Genomic DNA, 21,984 nt, shown 5'->3' on the forward strand with positions numbered 1-21,984 from the left:
ATAAAATAGAACGTAATGCGTTTTCTAATCAAATTTATTATTCGTGGGTGCCGCATTGATACTTTCTTGATGTATCATATTATCAACTGCAGGAAGGCTAAGTTATAATAATCCTAAAAAATCGTAAATAAAGTTGTTTATATATCTCTACGCTTCAAGTTCTCCTGAACATCTTGACATGCCTTAGAAAAAATGGATGTATGCATGTGTTTATGCGGTTACAATTTTTTGCCAAATGGCATCCGGGAAGACGTGCTGATTAGTTTTTTGCAAATACAGTTTCGGAATAGGGAGCAAAGAGTTAAAAAAAATGCTAATTCAATTTTTCAAAAACGGAGCGTCCGATTTGAATAATTCAAGACACTTTTTACTTGTATGACGAAATAAGAACTATCGAAAATTTTGCGAGAGCATGGTCAGCGTTTTTGGTGATCCAAAAAGGTGTCATTTGGTGATAAAAAATGATCATTGACATCAAATTATTAGATTTTTTATAAAAAAATTATTAATTATTACAAATTTTGTCTTCATTATTTTGAATCATTCCGTACCAAGATTTTTAATTTTCAAAGTTTACTTCTTAGATAGTTTAAATGTCCTTTGCAAGGATCAATCGCCATGAATGATTCAAAAAATATTCGCTTGGCTTTGACTGAGAGGTGTACTGTTAACGAAGGAATACGATATATGGTGCTGGACGAATTTTCTAAGAAGGTCCTATGTCTTATGCAAACAGTTCGATCGATCTTATTATTTCTATATATTACATTCCACATGATTATATATATTATATATTATATATATATAATATATATATATATATATATATAATATCAGTGAAGAAACTAGTACTATTGAAAATTGATCATAACTTAGTATATTTTTTTTTACTCGACGACCCATAAAATTTATATATATATATATATATATATATATATATAATATATGTCTCACATGACAAAATCCAAAAATAGTAATATACCTAATAACTTCTAATTACAAAAAGTATTATTTTAAATTTATTTGATTTTAAAAAATCAAAAACTGTTCGAAAGATATTAGTTGCGAATGGTACTGATTAATTTTAGGTGAAAATCTACCGAACCGTTTTCTTGTAATTAACTGTTGAAAAAAAGTGTTAAATTTTCGTCCACATTTAAGCTCATCCTACCGAACCGATTTTAAAAAATCAAAAACTGTTCGAAAGATATTAGTTGGGAATGGTACTGATTAATTTTAGGTGAAAATCTACCGAGCGTTTTCTTATAATTAACTGTTGAAAAAAAGTGTTAAATTTTCGTCCACATTTAAGCTCATCCTACCGAACCGATTTTAAAAAATCAAAAACTGTTCGAAAGATATTAGTTGGGAATGGTACTGATTAATTTTAGGTAAAAATCTACCGAGCCGTTTTCTTGTAATTAACTGTTGAAAAAAAAATTTAAGCCGATTTTCATGGAACTTTTTTTGGCGATATACATCATGGTCTTATAGAACTTACTGTAATATTTCGGCATTACGACAAGTAGTTTAATTTTAAAAATTCGTCAAACTTTACTAAAATTATTATCGTTTTTTTAAAGTAGGATTGATGAAGTATATTATTACACACTTTTTTTGATTAAGTCAATTATTTACACATATCGGGAAGTTCATGTAACTTGCCTCAAGGCTAAATACCAAACCAACTAGTTTATTACTGAGTTAATTATGTTTGTAGGATACGAGTTGTTTTTTAGTGTGCTTATTATTAGGTCAATGTTGGTGTCCCAGAAAAATTTTTATCAGATAGTAGTATGGCATGGTCTGTTAAATTTATTATTGTTGCATTTTTCATTTTAAGAGGGTGGTATGAGTGGTAATTTATGTATCGCTCGGAGCTAGTTGGTTTCTGGTACCAGTGAGTAATTAGTCGGTGGTCATTTGTACGTATTAGTCTGATGTCTAGAAAGCTAATCGAATTCATTGTCTCTAATTCCACAGTAAATTGTAGTTTTTTATTAAAATTGTTAAAATTATCAGTAACTATGTTAATGTCTTCTTCCAGAATACAAGTAATAATATCGTCTACGTAGCGGTAATAAAAGATTTGTTTATTATAATTTTTAAATATTTTGTTTTCTAGTAGTTGCAAGGAAATTTCTACTAATGAGGAAGATGCGGGCTATCCCATTGGGGTGCCCAAAATTTGGTAATGAAAGCATCTATAATATATATATATATATATATATATATATATATATATATATGTGACGGATTAAATGGGGTTGATGCTCCCTTTCTGGGGTATTGCAACGACTACCAAATATTACATCTAGCGTTGCATCCCCATTAAGAAAGGGTTACACCAACTCCTAAACCCGACTTCTATAACCACCCTGTAATTACCTGTGGAAAAGCCAACTAACTACGCGAATGAAAGAGAATGTACTTCTATCTTATTTAATTATTACTAATTATTATTACAGATCTACGGGCATGGCTGTGCCTACGCACAGCCATGTTCTATACTTAAACTCCAACATACGATTATTATTAATTACTATACTAGCGGAGTATAGTATTACAGATATAATGGAGTATACTAAACGGATAACTTATAACGGATACCGACGGAGGGAATAGCCTTATAAAACAATATTACATCTGACCTTTGCTGGAACGGGTTCTCCCCTCCTGGCACAACACACACACACCACTATACACAAAGCGGGTTCAACGCCTGGCGCGTGGACCCAATGACCTCCTCAGAGGATGGTACAATTCTTAATGCTCCGTTTCAACCCCAGACTGGACTTTATATTGCAGGCACCCTAGTAGACGTAGGTGGGGGAGTCCCATTGCACTGGTGGTTATGCAACCCTTTTGACGACAATACCAATTGTCGTTACAATATATATATTTTTTGTATGATTCTGAATTATATATATATATATAAATATATATATATATAATTATATATATATATATATATATAATATATATATATATATATATAATTATATATATATATATAAATTAAAAATTACCAGTTTCTTTATTTTCCGTTGCCATTTCGCGATTTTTCTCTTCAAATAATTTCCTATATTTTGTACCATATCAGATTCCATTTTTTTCGCCCATCTTTCTTTCCACCATTTCAACATCATTCACCGTCTTCAAAGGGAAGATAGTATCAAAAACATTCGCTTCATTTTTGGGTAATGTACGGTGTTTCAGATTGTTTTGGTCGCTGATGTTCCCTTCCAAGAGCATCAAACGCTTCAGTATTAAATCAAGAGTTGCTAAAATCAAATAAAAATTATAATATGTATATTGTATTAAACAATATGATAATATACCTTGCACTGCAATCATCTAAGGGCAAGTATGTGGGCAGCTTTCTGAAATCAAATTGTTGTAATTAGAAAACCTGTTTAATTTACTAACATGAGCACAAGCTTCTGTTATCAATTACCTTTAGCAGCAACAACATGTTCGTCATGTAACACCTCTATCTCGTCATGCCTTCTTGTAATATCTTAAGGAGCTACAAAAACAAAAAATACCATTGAATTTAAAAAATACATTTGATAATGACTAAAATCATTAAGCTTCAGTATTCAATTACTCTCAACAGCACCAACATCTTCTTCCTCAAACACCTCCTCTATCTTGTTCTCCTTTGTTTTATTAGCTGGAGGAGCTATAAAAAAATTACCATTGAATTTGAAAAACTCCAGTATTCAATTCAATTACTTTTAATAGCAGCAAAATTCTCTTCCTCAAACACATCCTGTACCTCAGCCTCCTTTGTTTTATTAACTTGAAGAGCTGCAATAAAAACAAAAATTACTATTAAATTTGAAAAATACTTACATTTGATAAAAACTAAAAACATTACTTGTAATTGATTCAACCTTCTGACCCTCTGAACGCCTCTTCTCTCTGATTAACTTCGGTGCTACAATGAAAGCAAATAACACTTAATTTGTAACATGTAAAAAGTGAGTAAGTCTATTGCACTACAATTTTACCTGTTATGGCCTCAATCCTTGACTCGATCAATGCTGATAAATCGCCCGCTTTATTCCTCATGCCCTTACCCAGCAGCTCCTCTGATGAGGTGTAATCCTCATCACCAGCAGGCTTGGGTGCTGACTCATAGCTGTCAAAAAGTATTAAAAGATTATTTTTCTTTATTGAATTACAATCTGTCTTTACAAAAAGGAAGGCATTCAGTAATTTCGATGATATATGAAATATTAAACCTTAGATCTAAAAGGTTACCCAGTAGTGGGCCTTTTCAATTTTGATATATTGAATTTAAATACTGTGATTATATAGAGAAAACTTAAAAATAAAATGATCTATGAGGTAAATAATTATAAATTGTGAATTATAACAACAAACAAACTAAACATAATAAAAATAAATAAAAATATAAATGAACAACTAAATAAATAGTACTGGTAATTAGAATGAATATATTATATATTATGTGGAGGTCAATGTGGCGGATCCGTCGAGGGGGGCGTTTTCTTTTTTGCCATTCGATGCCGTGCGACTTCAATAAATTCTTGGCCAGAATATTAGGATGGTTTTGTACTCTGCTCTTATATTTTTGACTAATTAATTTAATTTCTTCATCAATAGTGTTTATGTTTAGGTCTTGATGGACTAACCAGTTTAGTGTTTAGTATTTGTTTCAAAAATTTGTTTTGGAATCTTTGTATAATTGCAATATTAGATTTACGCGCTGTTCCCCAGAGTTGAAGTCCATAAGTCCATATGGGTTTAAAAACTACTTTGTACATCAGCAGTTTATTCCACGTACTTAAGCTCGATTTTCTTTCGAGTTGTTGGCGCTTTTTCAGTATATGGTGTTTCCACGTTAATTTAGAGTCCAAGTGCAACCCCAGATACTTAACGACATTTGCCTGCGGAAGCATTTGATTAAAGAGTTGAACGGTAGGACATGAAGTATTAAAAGATGTACAATAAATTAACACGTTAACTGCCGTGTCACCCGTATTCGGGTGACAGCAAAAGTTCTCATCAGGCCACGTCACCCGCATTCGGGTGACAGCGAGAGTTCTCATCAGGCCACGTCACCCGTATTCGGGTGACAGCAAGAGTTCTCATCAGGCCACGTCGGGTGACTCCTTCCAAAGAATTTCCCAACATATTTAGATAAATATATGACAGGAGATAATAATACTGTTGAATTCTTTTAAAAATCGTTTATTAACAAAATTATTTACAGTTCAAAATATTGACTGCAAAGTTGCGGTTGACCTGGGCAGCTTGGACAAAAAGTAGTGGGTTTTCTGAGATTTGGTCATGCCTTTGATCGTTCCAGTTCTTCTCTTTTATTTGCGTAACACCGCTTGCATGCGCGTCTAAGGCTTTTCCCCAAATTATTTCTGCGAACGGCGATGCAATGCGTATTTCGTCGAACAGAAGGCAGTGTTAAATCTTCATTCAGTCCTAGTAACTTTGCAGCAATCAGTTCTCTGAATCGTCTAATATTTACAGTTTTCTTTGTCGCAATTTTGTAAACGACCAAAGCGTTTACAATTGATGTCCCCAGTAGAAGTTCAACATCAAGCTTCCTATACCACTTGATTCCTTTCCTCATCGTCGAAGGATAGGAAACCATTTGGTCTGAATAATCTATATCACATTTACCCTTCTTATATTCGAGGACGGCCAGAGGTTTGAGTCTTGGGGATGGCTGCTGGCTTGAAGAAGCAGCATGAATGTTTTTCGTGCTTTGTGTCATGATAGGAGCGTGTTTCGTAGATAATATTCTCACGTTACGTGTGTCTCTCCTTTTGAGTAAAATGGTTTACTCAAACTCAATTACCGGCGGGCCCGGTAATAACCGATATAATAAATTGAAATCTATTCGATATATATATATATATATATATATATATATATATATATATTTCAAAGTAACTAGCAGCCCATTCGTCGAAATAAAAAAGGTATAAAGTGTAAAAACTTTTATTTATACGTTTCGACACAAGATGCGTGTCATCATTCAGCAACTACAACAATTTGGAAATTTTATTACTAATATAAACAACAATATAGATTAATTATAGCATAGAGAAACATTATACACACCACAGGACAAAAACACTCAACAAAAATTTATTTTAAAAAATTAATTAAACTTAATAACATAAGAGAAAAACATTTTTTTAGAAAAAATTATGAATAACTAAAAGATTTGAAAACTAATTTGACTAAAAGTTATAAAATACATAATTGTGAAACGAGAAACACGCCCATACCGAGCATCCAGACTCGACTGAGGCGTATTGATAGGAATGGGAGGGGACGCATCAAGGACAAAATTCTCGAAGCACAAAAACGCCTCGAACAAACAGTGCTTGAACTGGAATTGATCAAAAGGAAAAAGAAAACCATGTAAACGTTAGAACAAGAAAAAACAATATTGTAAAAAATAATATAAAAGAGATAAGCAAATTAATTTTTTGTTTTTTTAATAAAATCAATAACAAACTGATAACTATCATGTAAAAGGTGGGATGAATTGCGTTTATTAACACAAGAGGAGGAATTTAATGAAATAAAAAAGGATTCAGCAAATTTTCTAAGGTCACTATTTTTTTCGATATAAAGGATAACCGGATGGGAAGTGTTAAAAGTGTGATTGAAATTGAGCATATGATCTGAAAACATCGTTTTGAATTGGTTTGGATTTTTTGAATTATAAATATGTTGATTAACTCTCTTATAAATATACTGGGAACTTTCTCCAATATAACACATGTTGCAATCATTGCAATCCAACCTGTAAACAGAATCGGTGACCCTATCAGACGGGGTTCTAGACTTAAGAACCGAAAAAAGGCAATTAAACGTAATATCAAAACTAAAAACTAATCGGAATCCTTCTGAAGAAAATAACTTTTTCAAAAAATATGAAAAATTGCTTAAAAAAGGTAAACAGATAGTTCCTTTGTATTGGGCGGAAGAGGAAGCTATTGAATTTGAACAAGAAGGTGAAAATGAATTATTAGAATTAGTTTGTAAATAAATTAATCTATTATTAATGATGTTGTTGACCAAGTGCGAAGGGTAACTATTGTCTTTGAGAACGGAACGAATAAGAGTCAAATTTTTTTCCCAAAACATACTGTTACTTAGTAAAATAGCCCTGTCTATAAGAGAGATAATGACAGAAATTTTAATGGAACGCGAATGAAAGGACAAATAATTTAAATATCTTCCTGACCACGTTGGTTTCTGATACCAATCAGTCAGGACAGAATTGTTTACTTTATTTTTAGTGATTCTTAAGTCTAAAAAACTAATAGAGTCATCCGACTCAATCTCACAGGTGAACTGCAAATGTTTGTTAAAAGAATTAAAAGAGTCTAATGTGTCTACAATCTGAGAATCGTCAAGGCACAACATAACGTCATCAACATATCTATAATAAAGGTGAGGTGGAACCGAAAGATTAGATAAAACAAAATTTTCTAAAATTTGTAGTGTTAAATCAGCCACAGGGGGGCTAATACTAGATCCCATGGGTAAACCAAAAATCTGCGAATAAAATTGATCATCAAAACAAAAGTAAGTGTTAACAAAAATGAAATTTAAAATCGTCTTAAACCAAACCAAGTCAATCGAAGTGTGTGGTTGGATATCCTTCCAACGGGCAGAAACAGCTTCCAAAGCCAAATCCCAAGGAATGTTCGTGAAAAGGGAGATGACATCAAAACTAACAAAGGAAGAATTGGAAGGAATTGTAAAATTCTTTAAATTTTTTACTAAATCAAAAGAATTGGAAACATTAAATTTAGATAAAACAGTAACCTTAGAGAGAATGGAGCTGATATGTTTGGAGAGTTTACTTAAGGGAGAATTCAAATCGGAAACTATAGGTCTGAGAGGTAAATTAGGTTTGTGAATTTTAGGAAGACAATACAACTTGGGAAAACTGGGATGAAAAACTTTTAAAGAAAAACCTAATGATTTGGAGATTTGTTTTTTTGTAATTAAATTGCCAATGAGTTTGTGCGTTTGTCTGTTTAAATGATCGGTGGGGTCGTTAGTTAAAGGTTTATAAAAAGTTTCGTCGTTTAGTAAATCATAGTTTTTGAAAAATAATCCGACCTATCCAAAACCACAGTAAGATTGCCCTTATCAGCTCTGGTAACTAAGATATCTGGATTATCCCTCAAAAACTTTTTACACAATTTTAAATCTCTAACAATTTCTGACTGTAAAGGAAGGGAACTAAATTTTGAATTATTATTTTTGATGAAAGATAAAAGTTTGTTACAACACAAAGATCTAAATTTTGTTTCTTTATCTGGGTTGTTCAATTTTTTTAAACCAAACTCCAAATTACTAAGTACCTTTATAAAATTAAAATTTGATTTGAGAGGCGGAAGGGAAAATTTAGGACCAAGGGCAAAAATGTACTTCAAGTTTGAAGGGATAGGAGTGTTGGAATAGTTTTTGAGCCATTTATCTATCAAATTTTCACTTATCAAAGGTACATTAGATTTATTAAAATTATCCAAAAGCTTGTCAATTTTTTTCATGTGAGCCAATTTTAATTTTGTAGAAATTCTGTCATATTTTAAATTCTCAAATTCTAGAAAATTTTCTAAAATAAGAGGTTCTAAAATAGAGGTTAAAACATTTTTTAAATTTTCAATTTTAGATTTGATAGAGGAGATGTAGGAAAAACTATTCTTTATTTCAAGAGACATAGCTTCAAAACTAATGTTGCATAACTTTTTGTTCAAGGAAGGAGATGTTAAATGATTAAACTTAAAAAGTAATGATTTAGTGTCAAAAAACTTAGGAATCAATTTGTATTTTCGGCAACGTAAAAGAAAATTTTGTTTAGTGATAGCATTGATCAATTTTAAATTTAAAGAAGAAAATGTGGAGAGTTTTACCCTGGTGTGGTATCCATAATGTAACTCAATAAAGTTAAAGAAGGACAGCTGATCAGTAGATGGAGCAGGAACAGCAGGAACAGCAGGCCCAGAGTAATTTTGAAACGAAGGCGGAGGAAGATGTTCTTGAACACAATACCGTGGATGAAAGCCGAAAGGGTGAAATCCATTCCGATGCGAAGAACCATAATGATGAACAGGAAAAAACTGAGGTCCAAAAAACGGAGGTGGGTGTAAGTATAAAAACTGATCCTTTGAAGGCCTAGGAAATGTATCATGATAGTTTTTTCGACGTTGAAACATATTTCAAAGTAACTAGCAGCCCATTCGTCGAAATAAAAAAGGTATAAAGTGTAAAAACTTTTATTTATACGTTTCGACACAAGATGCGTGTCATCATTCAGCAACTACAACAATTTGGAAATTTTATTACTAATATAAACAACAATATAGATTAATTATAGCATAGAGAAACATTATACACACCACAGGACAAAAACACTCAACAAAAATTTATTTTAAAAAATTAATTAAACTTAATAACATAAGAGAAAAACATTTTTTTAGAAAAAATTATGAATAACTAAAAGATTTGAAAACTAATTTGACTAAAAGTTATAAAATACATAATTGTGAAACGAGAAACACGCCCATACCGAGCATCCAGACTCGACTGAGGCGTATTGATAGGAATGGGAGGGGACGCATCAAGGACAAAATTCTCGAAGCACAAAAACGCCTCGAACAAACAGTGCTTGAACTGGAATTGATCAAAAGGAAAAAGAAAACCATGTAAACGTTAGAACAAGAAAAAACAATATTGTAAAAAATAATATAAAAGAGATAAGCAAATTAATTTTTTGTTTTTTTTAATAAAATCAATAACAAACTGATAACTATCATGTAAAAGGTGGGATGAATTGCGTTTATTAACACAAGAGGAGGAATTTAATGAAATAAAAAAGGATTCAGCAAATTTTCTAAGGTCACTATTTTTTTCGATATAAAGGATAACCGGATGGGAAGTGTTAAAAGTGTGATTGAAATTGAGCATATGATCTGAAAACATCGTTTTGAATTGGTTTGGATTTTTTGAATTATAAATATGTTGATTAACTCTCTTATAAATATACTGGGAACTTTCTCCAATATAACACATGTTGCAATCATTGCAATCCAACCTGTAAACAGAATCGGTGACCCTATCAGACGGGGTTCTAGACTTAAGAACCGAAAAAAGGCAATTAAACGTAATATCAAAACTAAAAACTAATCGGAATCCTTCTGAAGAAAATAACTTTTTTAAAAAATACGAAAAATTGCTTAAAAAAGGTAAACAGATAGTTCCTTTGTATTGGGCGGAAGAGGAAGCTATTGAATTTGAACAAGAAGGTGAAAATGAATTATTAGAATTAGTTTGTAAATAAATTAATCTATTATTAATGATGTTGTTGACCAAGTGCGAAGGGTAACTATTGTCTTTGAGAACGGAACGAATAAGAGTCAAATTTTTTTCCCAAAACATACTGTTACTTAGTAAAATAGCCCTGTCTATAAGAGAGATAATGACAGAAATTTTAATGGAACGCGAATGAAAGGACAAATAATTTAAATATCTTCCTGACCACGTTGGTTTCTGATACCAATCAGTCAGGACAGAATTGTTTACTTTATTTTTAGTGATTCTTAAGTCTAAAAAACTAATAGAGTCATCCGACTCAATCTCACAGGTGAACTGCAAATGTTTGTTAAAAGAATTAAAAGAGTCTAATGTGTCTACAATCTGAGAATCGTCAAGGCACAACAAAACGTCATCAACATATCTATAATAAAGGTGAGGTGGAACCGAAAGATTAGATAAAACAAAATTTTCTAAAATTTGTAGTGTTAAATCAGCCACAGGGGGCTAATACTAGATCCCATGGGTAAACCAAAAATCTGCGAATAAAATTGATCATCAAAACAAAAGTAAGTGTTAACAAAAATGAAATTTAAAATCGTCTTAAACCAAACCAAGTCAATCGAAGTGTGTGGTTGGATATCCTTCCAACGGGCAGAAACAGCTTCTAAAGCCAAATCCCAAGGAATGTTCGTGAAAAGGGAGATGACATCAAAACTAACAAAGGAAGAATTGGAAGGAATTGTAAAATTCTTTAAATTTTTTACTAAATCAAAAGAATTGGAAACATTAAATTTAGATAAAACAGTAACCTTAGAGAGAATGGAGCTGATATGTTTGGAGAGTTTACTTAAGGGAGAATTCAAATCGGAAACTATAGGTCTGAGAGGTAAATTAGGTTTGTGAATTTTAGGAAGACAATACAACTTGGGAAAACTGGGATGAAAAACTTTTAAAGAAAAACCTAATGATTTGGAGATTTGTTTTTTTGTAATTAAATTGCCAATGAGTTTGTGCGTTTGTCTGTTTAAATGATCGGTGGGGTCGTTAGTTAAAGGTTTATAAAAAGTTTCGTCGTTTAGTAAATCAATAGTTTTTGAAAAATAATCCGACCTATCCAAAACCACAGTAAGATTGCCCTTATCAGCTCTGGTAACTAAGATATCTGGATTATCCCTCAAAAACTTTTTACACAATTTTAAATCTCTAACAATTTCTGACTGTAAAGGAAGGGAACTAAATTTTGAATTATTATTTTTGATGAAAGATAAAAGTTTGTTACAACACAAAGATCTAAATTTTGTTTCTTTATCTGGGTTGTTCAATTTTTTTAAACCAAACTCCAAATTACTAAGTACCTTTATAAAATTAAAATTTGATTTGAGAGGCGGAAGGGAAAATTTAGGACCAAGGGCAAAAATGTACTTCAAGTTTGAAGGGATAGGAGTGTTGGAATTCCCATTCCTATCAATACGCCTCAGTCGAGTCTGGATGCTCGGTATGGGCGTGTTTCTCGTTTCACAATTATGTATTTTATAACTTTTAGTCAAATTAGTTTTCAAATCTTTTAGTTATTCATAATTTTTTCTAAAAAAATGTTTTTCTCTTATGTTATTAAGTTTAATTAATTTTTTAAAATAAATTTTTGTTGAGTGTTTTTGTCCTGTGGTGTGTATAATGTTTCTCTATGCTATAATTAATCTATATTGTTGTTTATATTAGTAATAAAATTTCCAAATTGTTGTAGTTGCTGAATGATGACACGCATCTTGTGTCGAAACGTATAAATAAAAGTTTTTACACTTTATACCTTTTTTATTTCGACGAGTGGGCTGCTAGTTACTTTGAAATATGTTTCAACGTCGAAAAAACTATCATGATATATATATATATATATATATATATATATATATATATATATATATATATTGGAGGGCGTAACATCAAGTAATAACAATAATAAGCAATAATAATATAATATATATATATATATATATATATATATATATATATAAATAAATAAATACCTTGTATGATATCCATTATATATTTTGCTTCCACTCAAGTAACCGAACTTCTCAACTCAACAAATGTTATACAACTCATCCTACCAAATTGCATTTGGCCCTTTTATAACTTTTTTCATCTAGTTGAAGGCGCTTTCCAAGATTTTGAATATGGTCAATAGAGTTTCTTTATATGTGTGAGTGCAAGTGGAGCTTTCTCGCTCAGATGTAATAGTAGGAGCGCCAGTGAACTATTTGACTAACTTGTTTTCACAAAGCTGGTAATTTTTTTAATGATATTTAATAATAGCAATTAAAATATAGCTGCAACTAATATTGTGTTCGTATTTCCTATATTTAATATGTCTATGCATAGAACTATATAAAAGACAAAGTTAAAAATATAAGTAGATATATTATAACATATGATTAATAATTTCGGAAAGCATATTTTACAAAAAAACTATTTTTATTTATTCCACACCGATTCTACAAAATAAGAAACCATATTTTCCCCTCCGATCGAGCAATACAAATACAAAAAATATTAAAAAAAAAAAAAATTTGAAAATGATTTCCAAAATATTAAATTCTGCTTCAATAAAACGTATAAAACAATATGCGACTTCAAAGAGATGCGACAATTGAAAGAGTCTTTATATATTACGAGCAAATATTTATATTATTTCATTACACTTATCCTGTCGATTGTTTAATTTTTAATAATTGTTTGAATAAAAATTTTAAATTGATACTTGTTTCCCGATTTTTTATGAAATTTGCTTGATTTATTCTCGATTGATCCATATGAAGAAAAATTTGAATTCATTCAATTGATATACGGTCTCTGAAATAAATATTTATTATCTAAATTAGATAATATACAAATCAATTAGCTAACGTGAAATTTTTAAAATTCTATACTGTTTAAGTAAAATATTAACATTTTATAATTGTTGAATATTTTAGTATGAAATATTTTAAAATATATAGCTTTTCACTTCTGAGAAATCATTATTTAAAAATTCTCGAAAAGTAGTTAGTAATCCATTTGTATATCCATCTCGCAATTCGATGAAGGTGAGTGACGCGATGATAAATTATTAACAATGTTCTGAAAGCGGAAACAAAATTATGGCAACTAGGATTTATATTAGAATAACATTGACTTCTTATACAATCAAAAAGGTTTTCTAGCGGGTCTTGATTAAAATTTCTCGTACATAGAAAATGAAACCCCCGGTATCACTTTTATTTTTTTCCAAATGTGTCTTAAACTCTCTCTGGTTTTTACCCCATTACAGTTCTTAACGCAGGCGGCTTTAGTTACAACAAAAAAAATGATATTAATTAAAATAATTTGTAATAATATAAATGAAAAGCAAAAATATAGTGTTTCGTGTCGATTTCAAGAAATTTACAACAAATTCTTTCGATGTTGTTTCAGAGGTTATAAATTTTGCTGACGATAGAATTCTGACAGAAATAATGCAAATTTTACAATTATAATACTAGTGTTTCATTATTAACTCAATACATATAAATGTGGCAATGTTGACTGCCGCGATAGTTACCGCTGCTATGGCGAATGTCACCCCAGCCGCCGCCATTTTTACCGCGGTTTTGCGTAGGCTTCCGCGGCTGCCGTGATTTTTCCCATGTTGTTTATTAGTGCCCCCGTATTATCTCGATCAGTGGGGCCCCAACTTGCTTCGTAGGACTCATCATAATGCAATATATATGTCCGTATGATCTTTTCCTTGAAAAATTCTACGAAGTAGAGGTAGAAGAGCGTTGGGCACTTTTTTACATAAATGTTAATAAAACTGTTATTTTTTATCATAATCAAAATTTTATTCCTAATATAGGGAGCACACATATTTGGTAGTAATTATTATTAAGAAAAGTTTCAATATTGTAATTAGTTTCAAAGTTACAAGAGATCTTCGAACACATGTCCAAAGTGCCCAAACCCCCGGCGGTCGGGAGGTTTGGGCACCCATGTAGGGAGGTCTGGGCACTGTATTTAATATGCACGAAATTGCTTTACTATACTACTAGGCTTAAGTATTATATAACATTACTATAAAAAATTGTAATACAAACATTTTTTCTTATCATAGATTTTAGAAAAATTTAACAATGTGACTTAGAATCAGTACTGCACGACGTTAGACTTAATTAAACTTATCTTATATTTGGTATGATCCATAGAGGCTTGTCAAATTTATATTTTAAGCTGCCACGTTTCATCCATGTCGTTGGTGTGTGCAATTTTGTCTTTATATCCTCCAGGATGACACTGGCTACGTCCTCGATGTCAGGAAATATAAAAGTAGTTCTTAACTTACTCACTCTCATAAATTTTACAGTTGCCATTGTCTGATTAACATCTTCGATTATTCCAACATAATGGTAGACAGTTTTTTTGGTGTCAAATTTCACTACTACAAAGTTATTGATCTGGAAATTTCTATCCAGAACGATCACATCGTCTTCATCAAAATCTTCCGATTCAACAACGGTTTTGTCTGAAACTGAAACATTTTCTATTTCATCATCGCTGCTAATTTTCCTGTTTTTCTCTAGTTTGGAAGTAAATTCATCAGCAAGTTTCGGAATTTTTTTCTGTCCTGTATTTTTGAAGCATTTTCTATTTTTGTTGAGCTCTTTGATCTTATTTTTTCTTTGTCTTTCTTCTTCTTCCATTTCTATAAGTCTTTTCTCGGGTGTGCCCGTCAATATTCTAGTTTTTCCCTTCTTCCGTTTCATACCCTGCAATTTCCTGGGGCCGGCCTTCGCATACGGTCTTACTACATCAGGTGTTACATTGACAGTGCCACTAATTTGACTTGTAGAGGGAGATTCCAGTTGAGAAGGCCCAATGACTTCCACATTTGAACTTATACGATCCTCTAGACTCTGATTTTCCCCTGTTGAAGGCTGTTCAGTGACAGGTTGGTCTGAAATAGATTGTTCTGAAGGAACATTACCCTCTTCCGACAAGCAGCGATCAGTTATAAAAGAACAAGCGAAATCTTCATCGGAGAAAATATTTGAATTCAATGGCCATATGCCAGATTTTTCAAATCCACTTTGAATATTCTGCAACTTGAATGCTAGTGGAATGGCTTTTGCTGCTAATTTTGGTATTTCATAAATTGTTACTGTTTTGGCCGGATTGCTTACCATCCAATCTGTTACAGCAGTGTTATAATAAGTTTTCAGTGGTCCATAGATAGTCAGGTCTAGAGGTTGCAGTTTATGGCTGCAGTGTGGTGGGAAAGTCATTAAAACAATGCCTGATTGTTTGCAAAAATCGAGAACTGGTACTGAAATATGGCTCTCATGATTGTCCAGCAGCAAAAGAACTGGCGATGAAGGCGTTGGTTTTGCGTGTTTGGCGAAATGGTGAATATATTTTAAAAAATTTGGTGATGTCATCCACCCTGAAGGATGTGCTGCTCCATCTGAACCAACAGGGGCATCATTTAGCATATATGTTTTGAAATTAACCCGTGGGAATATGAAAAATGGTGGTATTGAGTTACCCAATGCATTAATACCGCAGCAAACCGTTACAAGCGTCCCTCTTTCAGCTGACGTTACTTGCCCAACTTGCTTAGTGCCTCTGAGAGCAATCACTTTCTGGGTTCGTTGCACCGTTGATAATCCAGTTTCGTCTATATTGTAAATAGACTCAGGGCCGAAGCGATGCCGTTTATACACAGTTTTAAGATTTTCAAAAAAAAATTTCGACATTTGTCTTATTGAAGCTTGTGGCCCGTGACAGACTGGTAGCCTCTTATCGAAAGTTGAGGCTGTCTTTTAAAAAATCCTTTTATCCAGTCTTTGGATGCAAGTTTCTTCTCTGTGCAGTTATCTGGTATTTTCTTTTTAATGGCAGTGGCGTATTCATAAATTAATTCGCGTGTTTTCAGTTTTGAAAGTCCATGGTTTAGTTTAAAAGATGTTACAAGATATTCCGAAATTTTCTCTTCTTCATCTTTTGTGAATATTTGAGACGATATAAATTTACAAGAATTATCTTTTACGACACCACCCTGCTTGATATACCTTTGAAGGTTAGATTTTTATATGTCATATTTATTCGCAGTACTTTTAATTTTAACACCTTTGGAAACTTCTTCCAATGCGCGCAAAATAATATCTTTAGGGATTTCACGTCGCTTATTTTTCTTTTTAAATGAAAACGGCATTGTCCTAAAAAGAAATGATTAACTACTCAATTTAATAGGCATAGCAAAAAGACGCCCAAACCTCCCTCCTACCTGCGTGCCCAATGCTCCCCATAACCTCACTTTTCAAATAGATTAGAATAAGATTATTTTTATCAAATGTAGAAACCTAATTTACAGGCAAATATAATATTCATTAAACAAAAAAGAAAAGGATAACACAGATACTTACACGTTCTTGCAGATTTCTTTGATAAGTTACATCAAATCACAAATAAAATATTTACTTCTGTACGCAGCAAACCGTTACGCGCATGTAACTTGACAACCAAGTGAAATGGCAGCTGACACTTTAGATAAGCGGTGTTGCTAGTGAATAAAGTATAGTGCTGTGGTAGAAAACAAAAAATATCTATGAAAGTTTTGGAGAAATGAGGGGGTGCCCAAACCTCCCGACTGCCCAATGCTCCCCTACCTCCCCCACGATTCACATGAGTGAGATTTAACAATATTTTATTTTTTCCAAGAAGTAAATTCTGTTAAACCTACATTAATTGATGATGCTGGATAATCGAATACTTCTCTACTTTTACATTCCACTATACCAATTATTTCTCCGGTAATGTATTTGTCTTGTATATTTAATATATTATTAATTACAAATATTTTATCATCTTTAAATTGAATTATATTATCTGTATGTTTACAAGTAAGAGTGATACCACGTAGTTTAACTTTTTCTACCATTATATATTGCTTTTTATGTAAATCAATAGTCTCGAAGGTATTGTCCATACATCGGGCCCGATCCACTTCACAAACTAGCCACATATTCTAATTACACATTTTTTAGGTTTGGGGACATCTTCCGAAACGCGCCCCTCCCCCCCATGACGTTCTCTAGGCTCACATTAAAAACATGTTTTATTAACACTTTCGTGCGCTAGACCGCACGTTTGCTCTCTCTGATGCCAATAGTCAACACTCACCCCATGCCACGACTACTCGCGGGTCTTCGGACACACTCCTTCTCAGAGATGGTTCTCATATTGGTTACTCTCCCCGACATTCGTAACGGTATGTACATAAATGCACTCCCACAAATTGTTTTATTTCAAATTATTTTTATTTGATTTGCCGTTTAAATTTTAAATATATAGCCCACACATTTCTTCCAAGAGGCCTTAAAAATACAATCATTTTACAATATGGATAACAATGAACATAAAGGGTGGCCCATTTAAAAATTGGAATTTAATTTTGCTACAAAATGAAAACGGCTCAATATTTTTCAATTGTTGAACATTTATTTAATATGTTGATTCATGACATTTATTTATAAAAAATAATTTTGGTCAAATGGCCACCACGGCTGACTTGGCAGAAGCCCATTCGATCCACCCAATTTTTGTGTACATTTTCGATTGTTTCGGGCATTATCTATAGCAATAGCAGCTTGAATTTCGGTCTTGAGGTCTTGAATTGTTTCTGGATTGTTGGCGTAACATATATCTTTCACCGCTCCCCAAGATAATAATCCAATGGCGTCAAATCGCAGCTTCTTGGTGGCCAATTCACATCAGCATTTTTGCTGATTATTCGATTTCCGAAAATGCGGCGTAAAACATCGATTGTGGCGTGTGCTGCATGACTCGTTGCACCGTCCTGTTGGAAGCAAATATCGTTCAAGTCTTCAGCTGCAATTTTTTCAAAGAACCAACTGTTCAACATTGCGCGGAAGCGATCGCCATTGACGGTTACGAGGGCCACTTCTTCATATATTTCATAGTTTCTAATATTTTCACACTTTCAACTAAAGTCAAATAATCGGTAGTTCAAATTCCAAACACTAGAATTTGACCACCATATATATACAAAATTACAATATATAGTAAAATTGATAATACGCCTAACATAAAATAACTTATAATACAGAATGTAACAATATTTTTTATTTACAGAATAAGATAAAATAATGATAAAACAATGATTTAGTTGCATGTTAGTTATTAAGGTGTAACATTTAAACAAAAACTATAATTTTCTATTTCTGCAAATAAAATGTTGTATTCGATTTTAATATATTACTCATTCTAGATTTTATTTGGAAAATCTTACATGTATAAAACAAACTACAAAACAAATTCATTCTATTGCTATGGAAAAACGCGTAACAAACCTTCTACTGGAACAAATAAAGTACCACTCCAAATGAATTTTGGAAAGTAGATGTGCTTTCTCATTTATGTTGATATAAAAATATTTTTATTATTAGCTAACGATAAAATGTTGCGAGAAAATGAAAGATAGGCTTGTTGTTGTACAAATCACTGTTCTTGTTGGCCTCAGCCATAATCAAAAAGTTTATATTTATGAATTCTTGCTCTCCTTTCTATTTAACCAAAAAATTCTTAATGGCGGTACTAGAACTGGCTTTCCCAGTCTTTGATAAATCTCTACCAAACTTTTTCAAAACGTATGTGAAGGATTATTATCCAATAAATAGAGCACAGAAGTAAGAGATTTTTTTCCAAGGTGCAATCTTTGAATGTAACTTAAGCTATCGAGGCTGTGTTTAAAGAGCAGGTACTAATGTATTATTATTAAAAGATTTTCTAAAAGTAAGCAAGAATGAGTAATAATATATTAAGGGGCACAATCAACTTCATCAATCAATTCAAAATTTTAGGAATATATTTATACATGTTTTAAGAATATATAGTAAAATTTTTGAAGAAAAAAATTATATATTTTTTAAGTTATCGTCGATCTCCAACGGCGCGACAAAACGCCGGCCTCCTACGTGGATGAAATTTAAAAAAAAAATATGTTAAACTAGATAATATTGTCTGTAAAATGATCTACGATAAAGAAAAAAAATAAAAAATTGACAAAATGACGGCGTTTTTTAAAACAAAGTCGAATTTTACCCAAAATTTTGGTCGTTGTTGGACGATATAACGTTCGACACCCTAATATAGTATTGACTGGATAGTTCTTTATTTATGTACTCCAGCGGCTACAGTAGATTAGATAATTCTCTAATTAATTCAACTTCAGTCGCTAATACAATACCGGGAGCATTTGCATCACTGATTGCAATTTGTGCGACATATGAAGCTAATTTTAAAAATTTTTCTAGCATTCTAGTAACACGAATTCTACCTTGTTTTTACATCTAATATGAACTTTAAAGGCTCATGCGAACTTTCACATTAAGCCTTTTTCAGCTTATCTGAAACTACAACACTTGTTCTAAAACATTTGACTAAGTTTCTTACTTTTTTAACAAAATTTATAACATCAGGATCAGCAAGTGCCTTATCTGCAATTAAATTAATAGTATGTGCAAAACAAGAATGGTGTTCTTCAGTTGCTCCATATTTATTAACAAAATACGCATAGCTCATATTTCATATTACTGCCGTTGCGGTGGTGGTAGCTGCTGTTAAATTATATACAGCAAGGTATAATTCAAGCTTTTTTTAAAATTTGTCATTTCGAGACGAATTGTGTTTTGTAAAAATAGCGCCAATTGGTCATAGTTCTGGATATCTAGAAATTGTACAATAAATAATCGTGATTATGTTATTTCTCACAATTGGGAATTTGAAAAAAAAAATTATACATTTATTTTTATGCGCTTTAAAACTACATTACTAAATTTATTGATATGTGAAAGAAAAAAGAAAAAAAAGTTTTTTCAATTAGTTATGAGCGTTTAAAAATTGATTAAATTCAAAAATTAGTCATGTGACCGTTAACGTGCCACGATTGGCTACCGTGCCTGTGACGTCAGATTGTAATTGCAACCTCATAACAGCGCAGTGCCGTTACTCTATTGGCGCAGTGCTTACGGCTATATTTAACGGAACTTGATAAACAGGTGGTAAAGTTTCCTTTAAAAACGATTTGTTGAAGTTAATTTAGTTCACCTATGTGTGATACAGGATTTATAAAAGCAAAGTCTGATAATGTTCCTAATATTGATATATTTATGGTAGCCATTTAGCCATTTCTTTTGTCATGAAAATGTTCTTAAATTTAACTTGAAATTATAGGTGTTTGTAAATTCACTAATGCTGCTGCGATGATAACAATATAGTCTGTTAAAGGTAACAAATTATGATTAACAACCGTATGAGGTTTGAGAAAATCAAACTCTCTCATTCGCCCAATCACGCGTTCTATATGAATACGTCTAGCAGCGATTCGTTTGCCTTGTAAAACATTGGATTGTGATAATTTAACTCTGGCACTCACTGAAGGTGGTCGAATTAATTCTATATTTTTATTGTCAAGAAGCTGAACAATATTCTTGAATCCTCGATCAGCCATTACAGCACAACCTTCGGGTAACTCTTCTACTATTTCGCTTCCCTGAAATAACAATTCATCTGAAATTCGACCTCCAAATCCTTTTGAGATGAAATTGATAAAGCCATCCGCTGTGCAAGATATTAAATATTTTAAAGTATTACACTTTTTGTACTCTGACCAAGTTAATGATTGATGCTCTGGATCACTAGGTTGCTCGATTTGAATCTCAAATGCATCAATAATAGCTACCACATGACTATACGAAGATCTAAATGCTATCGGTAGTATTCTTTTTATATTATCAAGCTCAGGCATGTAAACAAGCTTTTTAAAAAAAAGTGTCAATACCGGAATTGCTTTATTAAAAATAATGCTAGCGTTGCTTACACTCATTTCGAACTGTTCACTTAATTTTTCAAAACTGTCTTGGCGTCGAATTTTCATTAAAAATAATTTTATATTAGTCATATTGGAAATAACACTGAGACGTTCCAACATTAGGGGGCGTCTATTAATCACGTGAGCTAGTTTTTAGGGATTTTTGGACCCCCCCTCCCCCTTGGTGATACGTGGTGATATTCAAAATTACCCCCCCCCCCTTCCTCACCAAACTTCACGTGTATTTTTAGTTACGTGAAAAAACAAAAATTTTTGATTCTTTTTTTGAAAATGTTTGAATTTTTCTAAAATAATCAGTTAAAAAATAAATACACGTGATATCTTACCATACCCCCCTCCCCCACGTGATATTTCGTGATGTCAAACCCCCTTCCCCTAAAAACCTCACGTGATTAATGGACGCCCCCTTACGTTCAATTTTTGAAGGACTTCAGTATAGGCCTTCAAATTGTCATCAATTAAATAATTTGTGACTTTTACAATTTCACCTTTTTTATAGGGGACTGTGAGCTACAGTCTATATAACTCGAGTCGCTATTCTCTGAAGGCTCATAAATCTCTCGAGAACTGTTTGAATTTACGTACACGTAATTTCAGAAGCTTGAATCATTTTTCCATTAATATCTACTGAAATCATTCCATTGAATCATATGATATCTGCTGTAAAAAATAAGAATATGTAATACTGTAAAAAATAAGAACAACCTTTGGGTTGTGCCGTTGTA

At 32.1% G+C, this 21,984-nt stretch overlaps 1 protein-coding gene across 1 annotated transcript; it reads right to left on the reverse strand.

Annotated features, from left to right (window-relative positions):
- Positions 1 to 20,584: 20,584 nt before the first annotated feature.
- Positions 20,585 to 21,175, reverse strand: LOC113367873. Its single transcript, XM_026609453.1, has one exon. The coding sequence runs from the start codon at positions 21,173 to 21,175 to the stop codon at positions 20,585 to 20,587; it is 591 nt and encodes a 196-aa protein (XP_026465238.1).
- Between the last annotated feature and the right edge of the window lie 809 nt (positions 21,176 to 21,984).

Source organism: Ctenocephalides felis, unplaced genomic scaffold (genome assembly GCF_003426905.1).
Source record: "Ctenocephalides felis isolate EL2017-DRISC unplaced genomic scaffold, ASM342690v1 CF-g0.4_SCAFFOLD_00738, whole genome shotgun sequence".
In the NCBI taxonomy this organism is placed as follows: domain Eukaryota; kingdom Metazoa; phylum Arthropoda; class Insecta; order Siphonaptera; family Pulicidae; genus Ctenocephalides; species Ctenocephalides felis.

Coding starts and splice junctions, on each gene's coding strand:
- LOC113367873 (XM_026609453.1), bottom strand. CDS start 21,175: ATGCCTGAGCTTGATAATATAAAAAGAATACTACCGATAGCATTTAGA.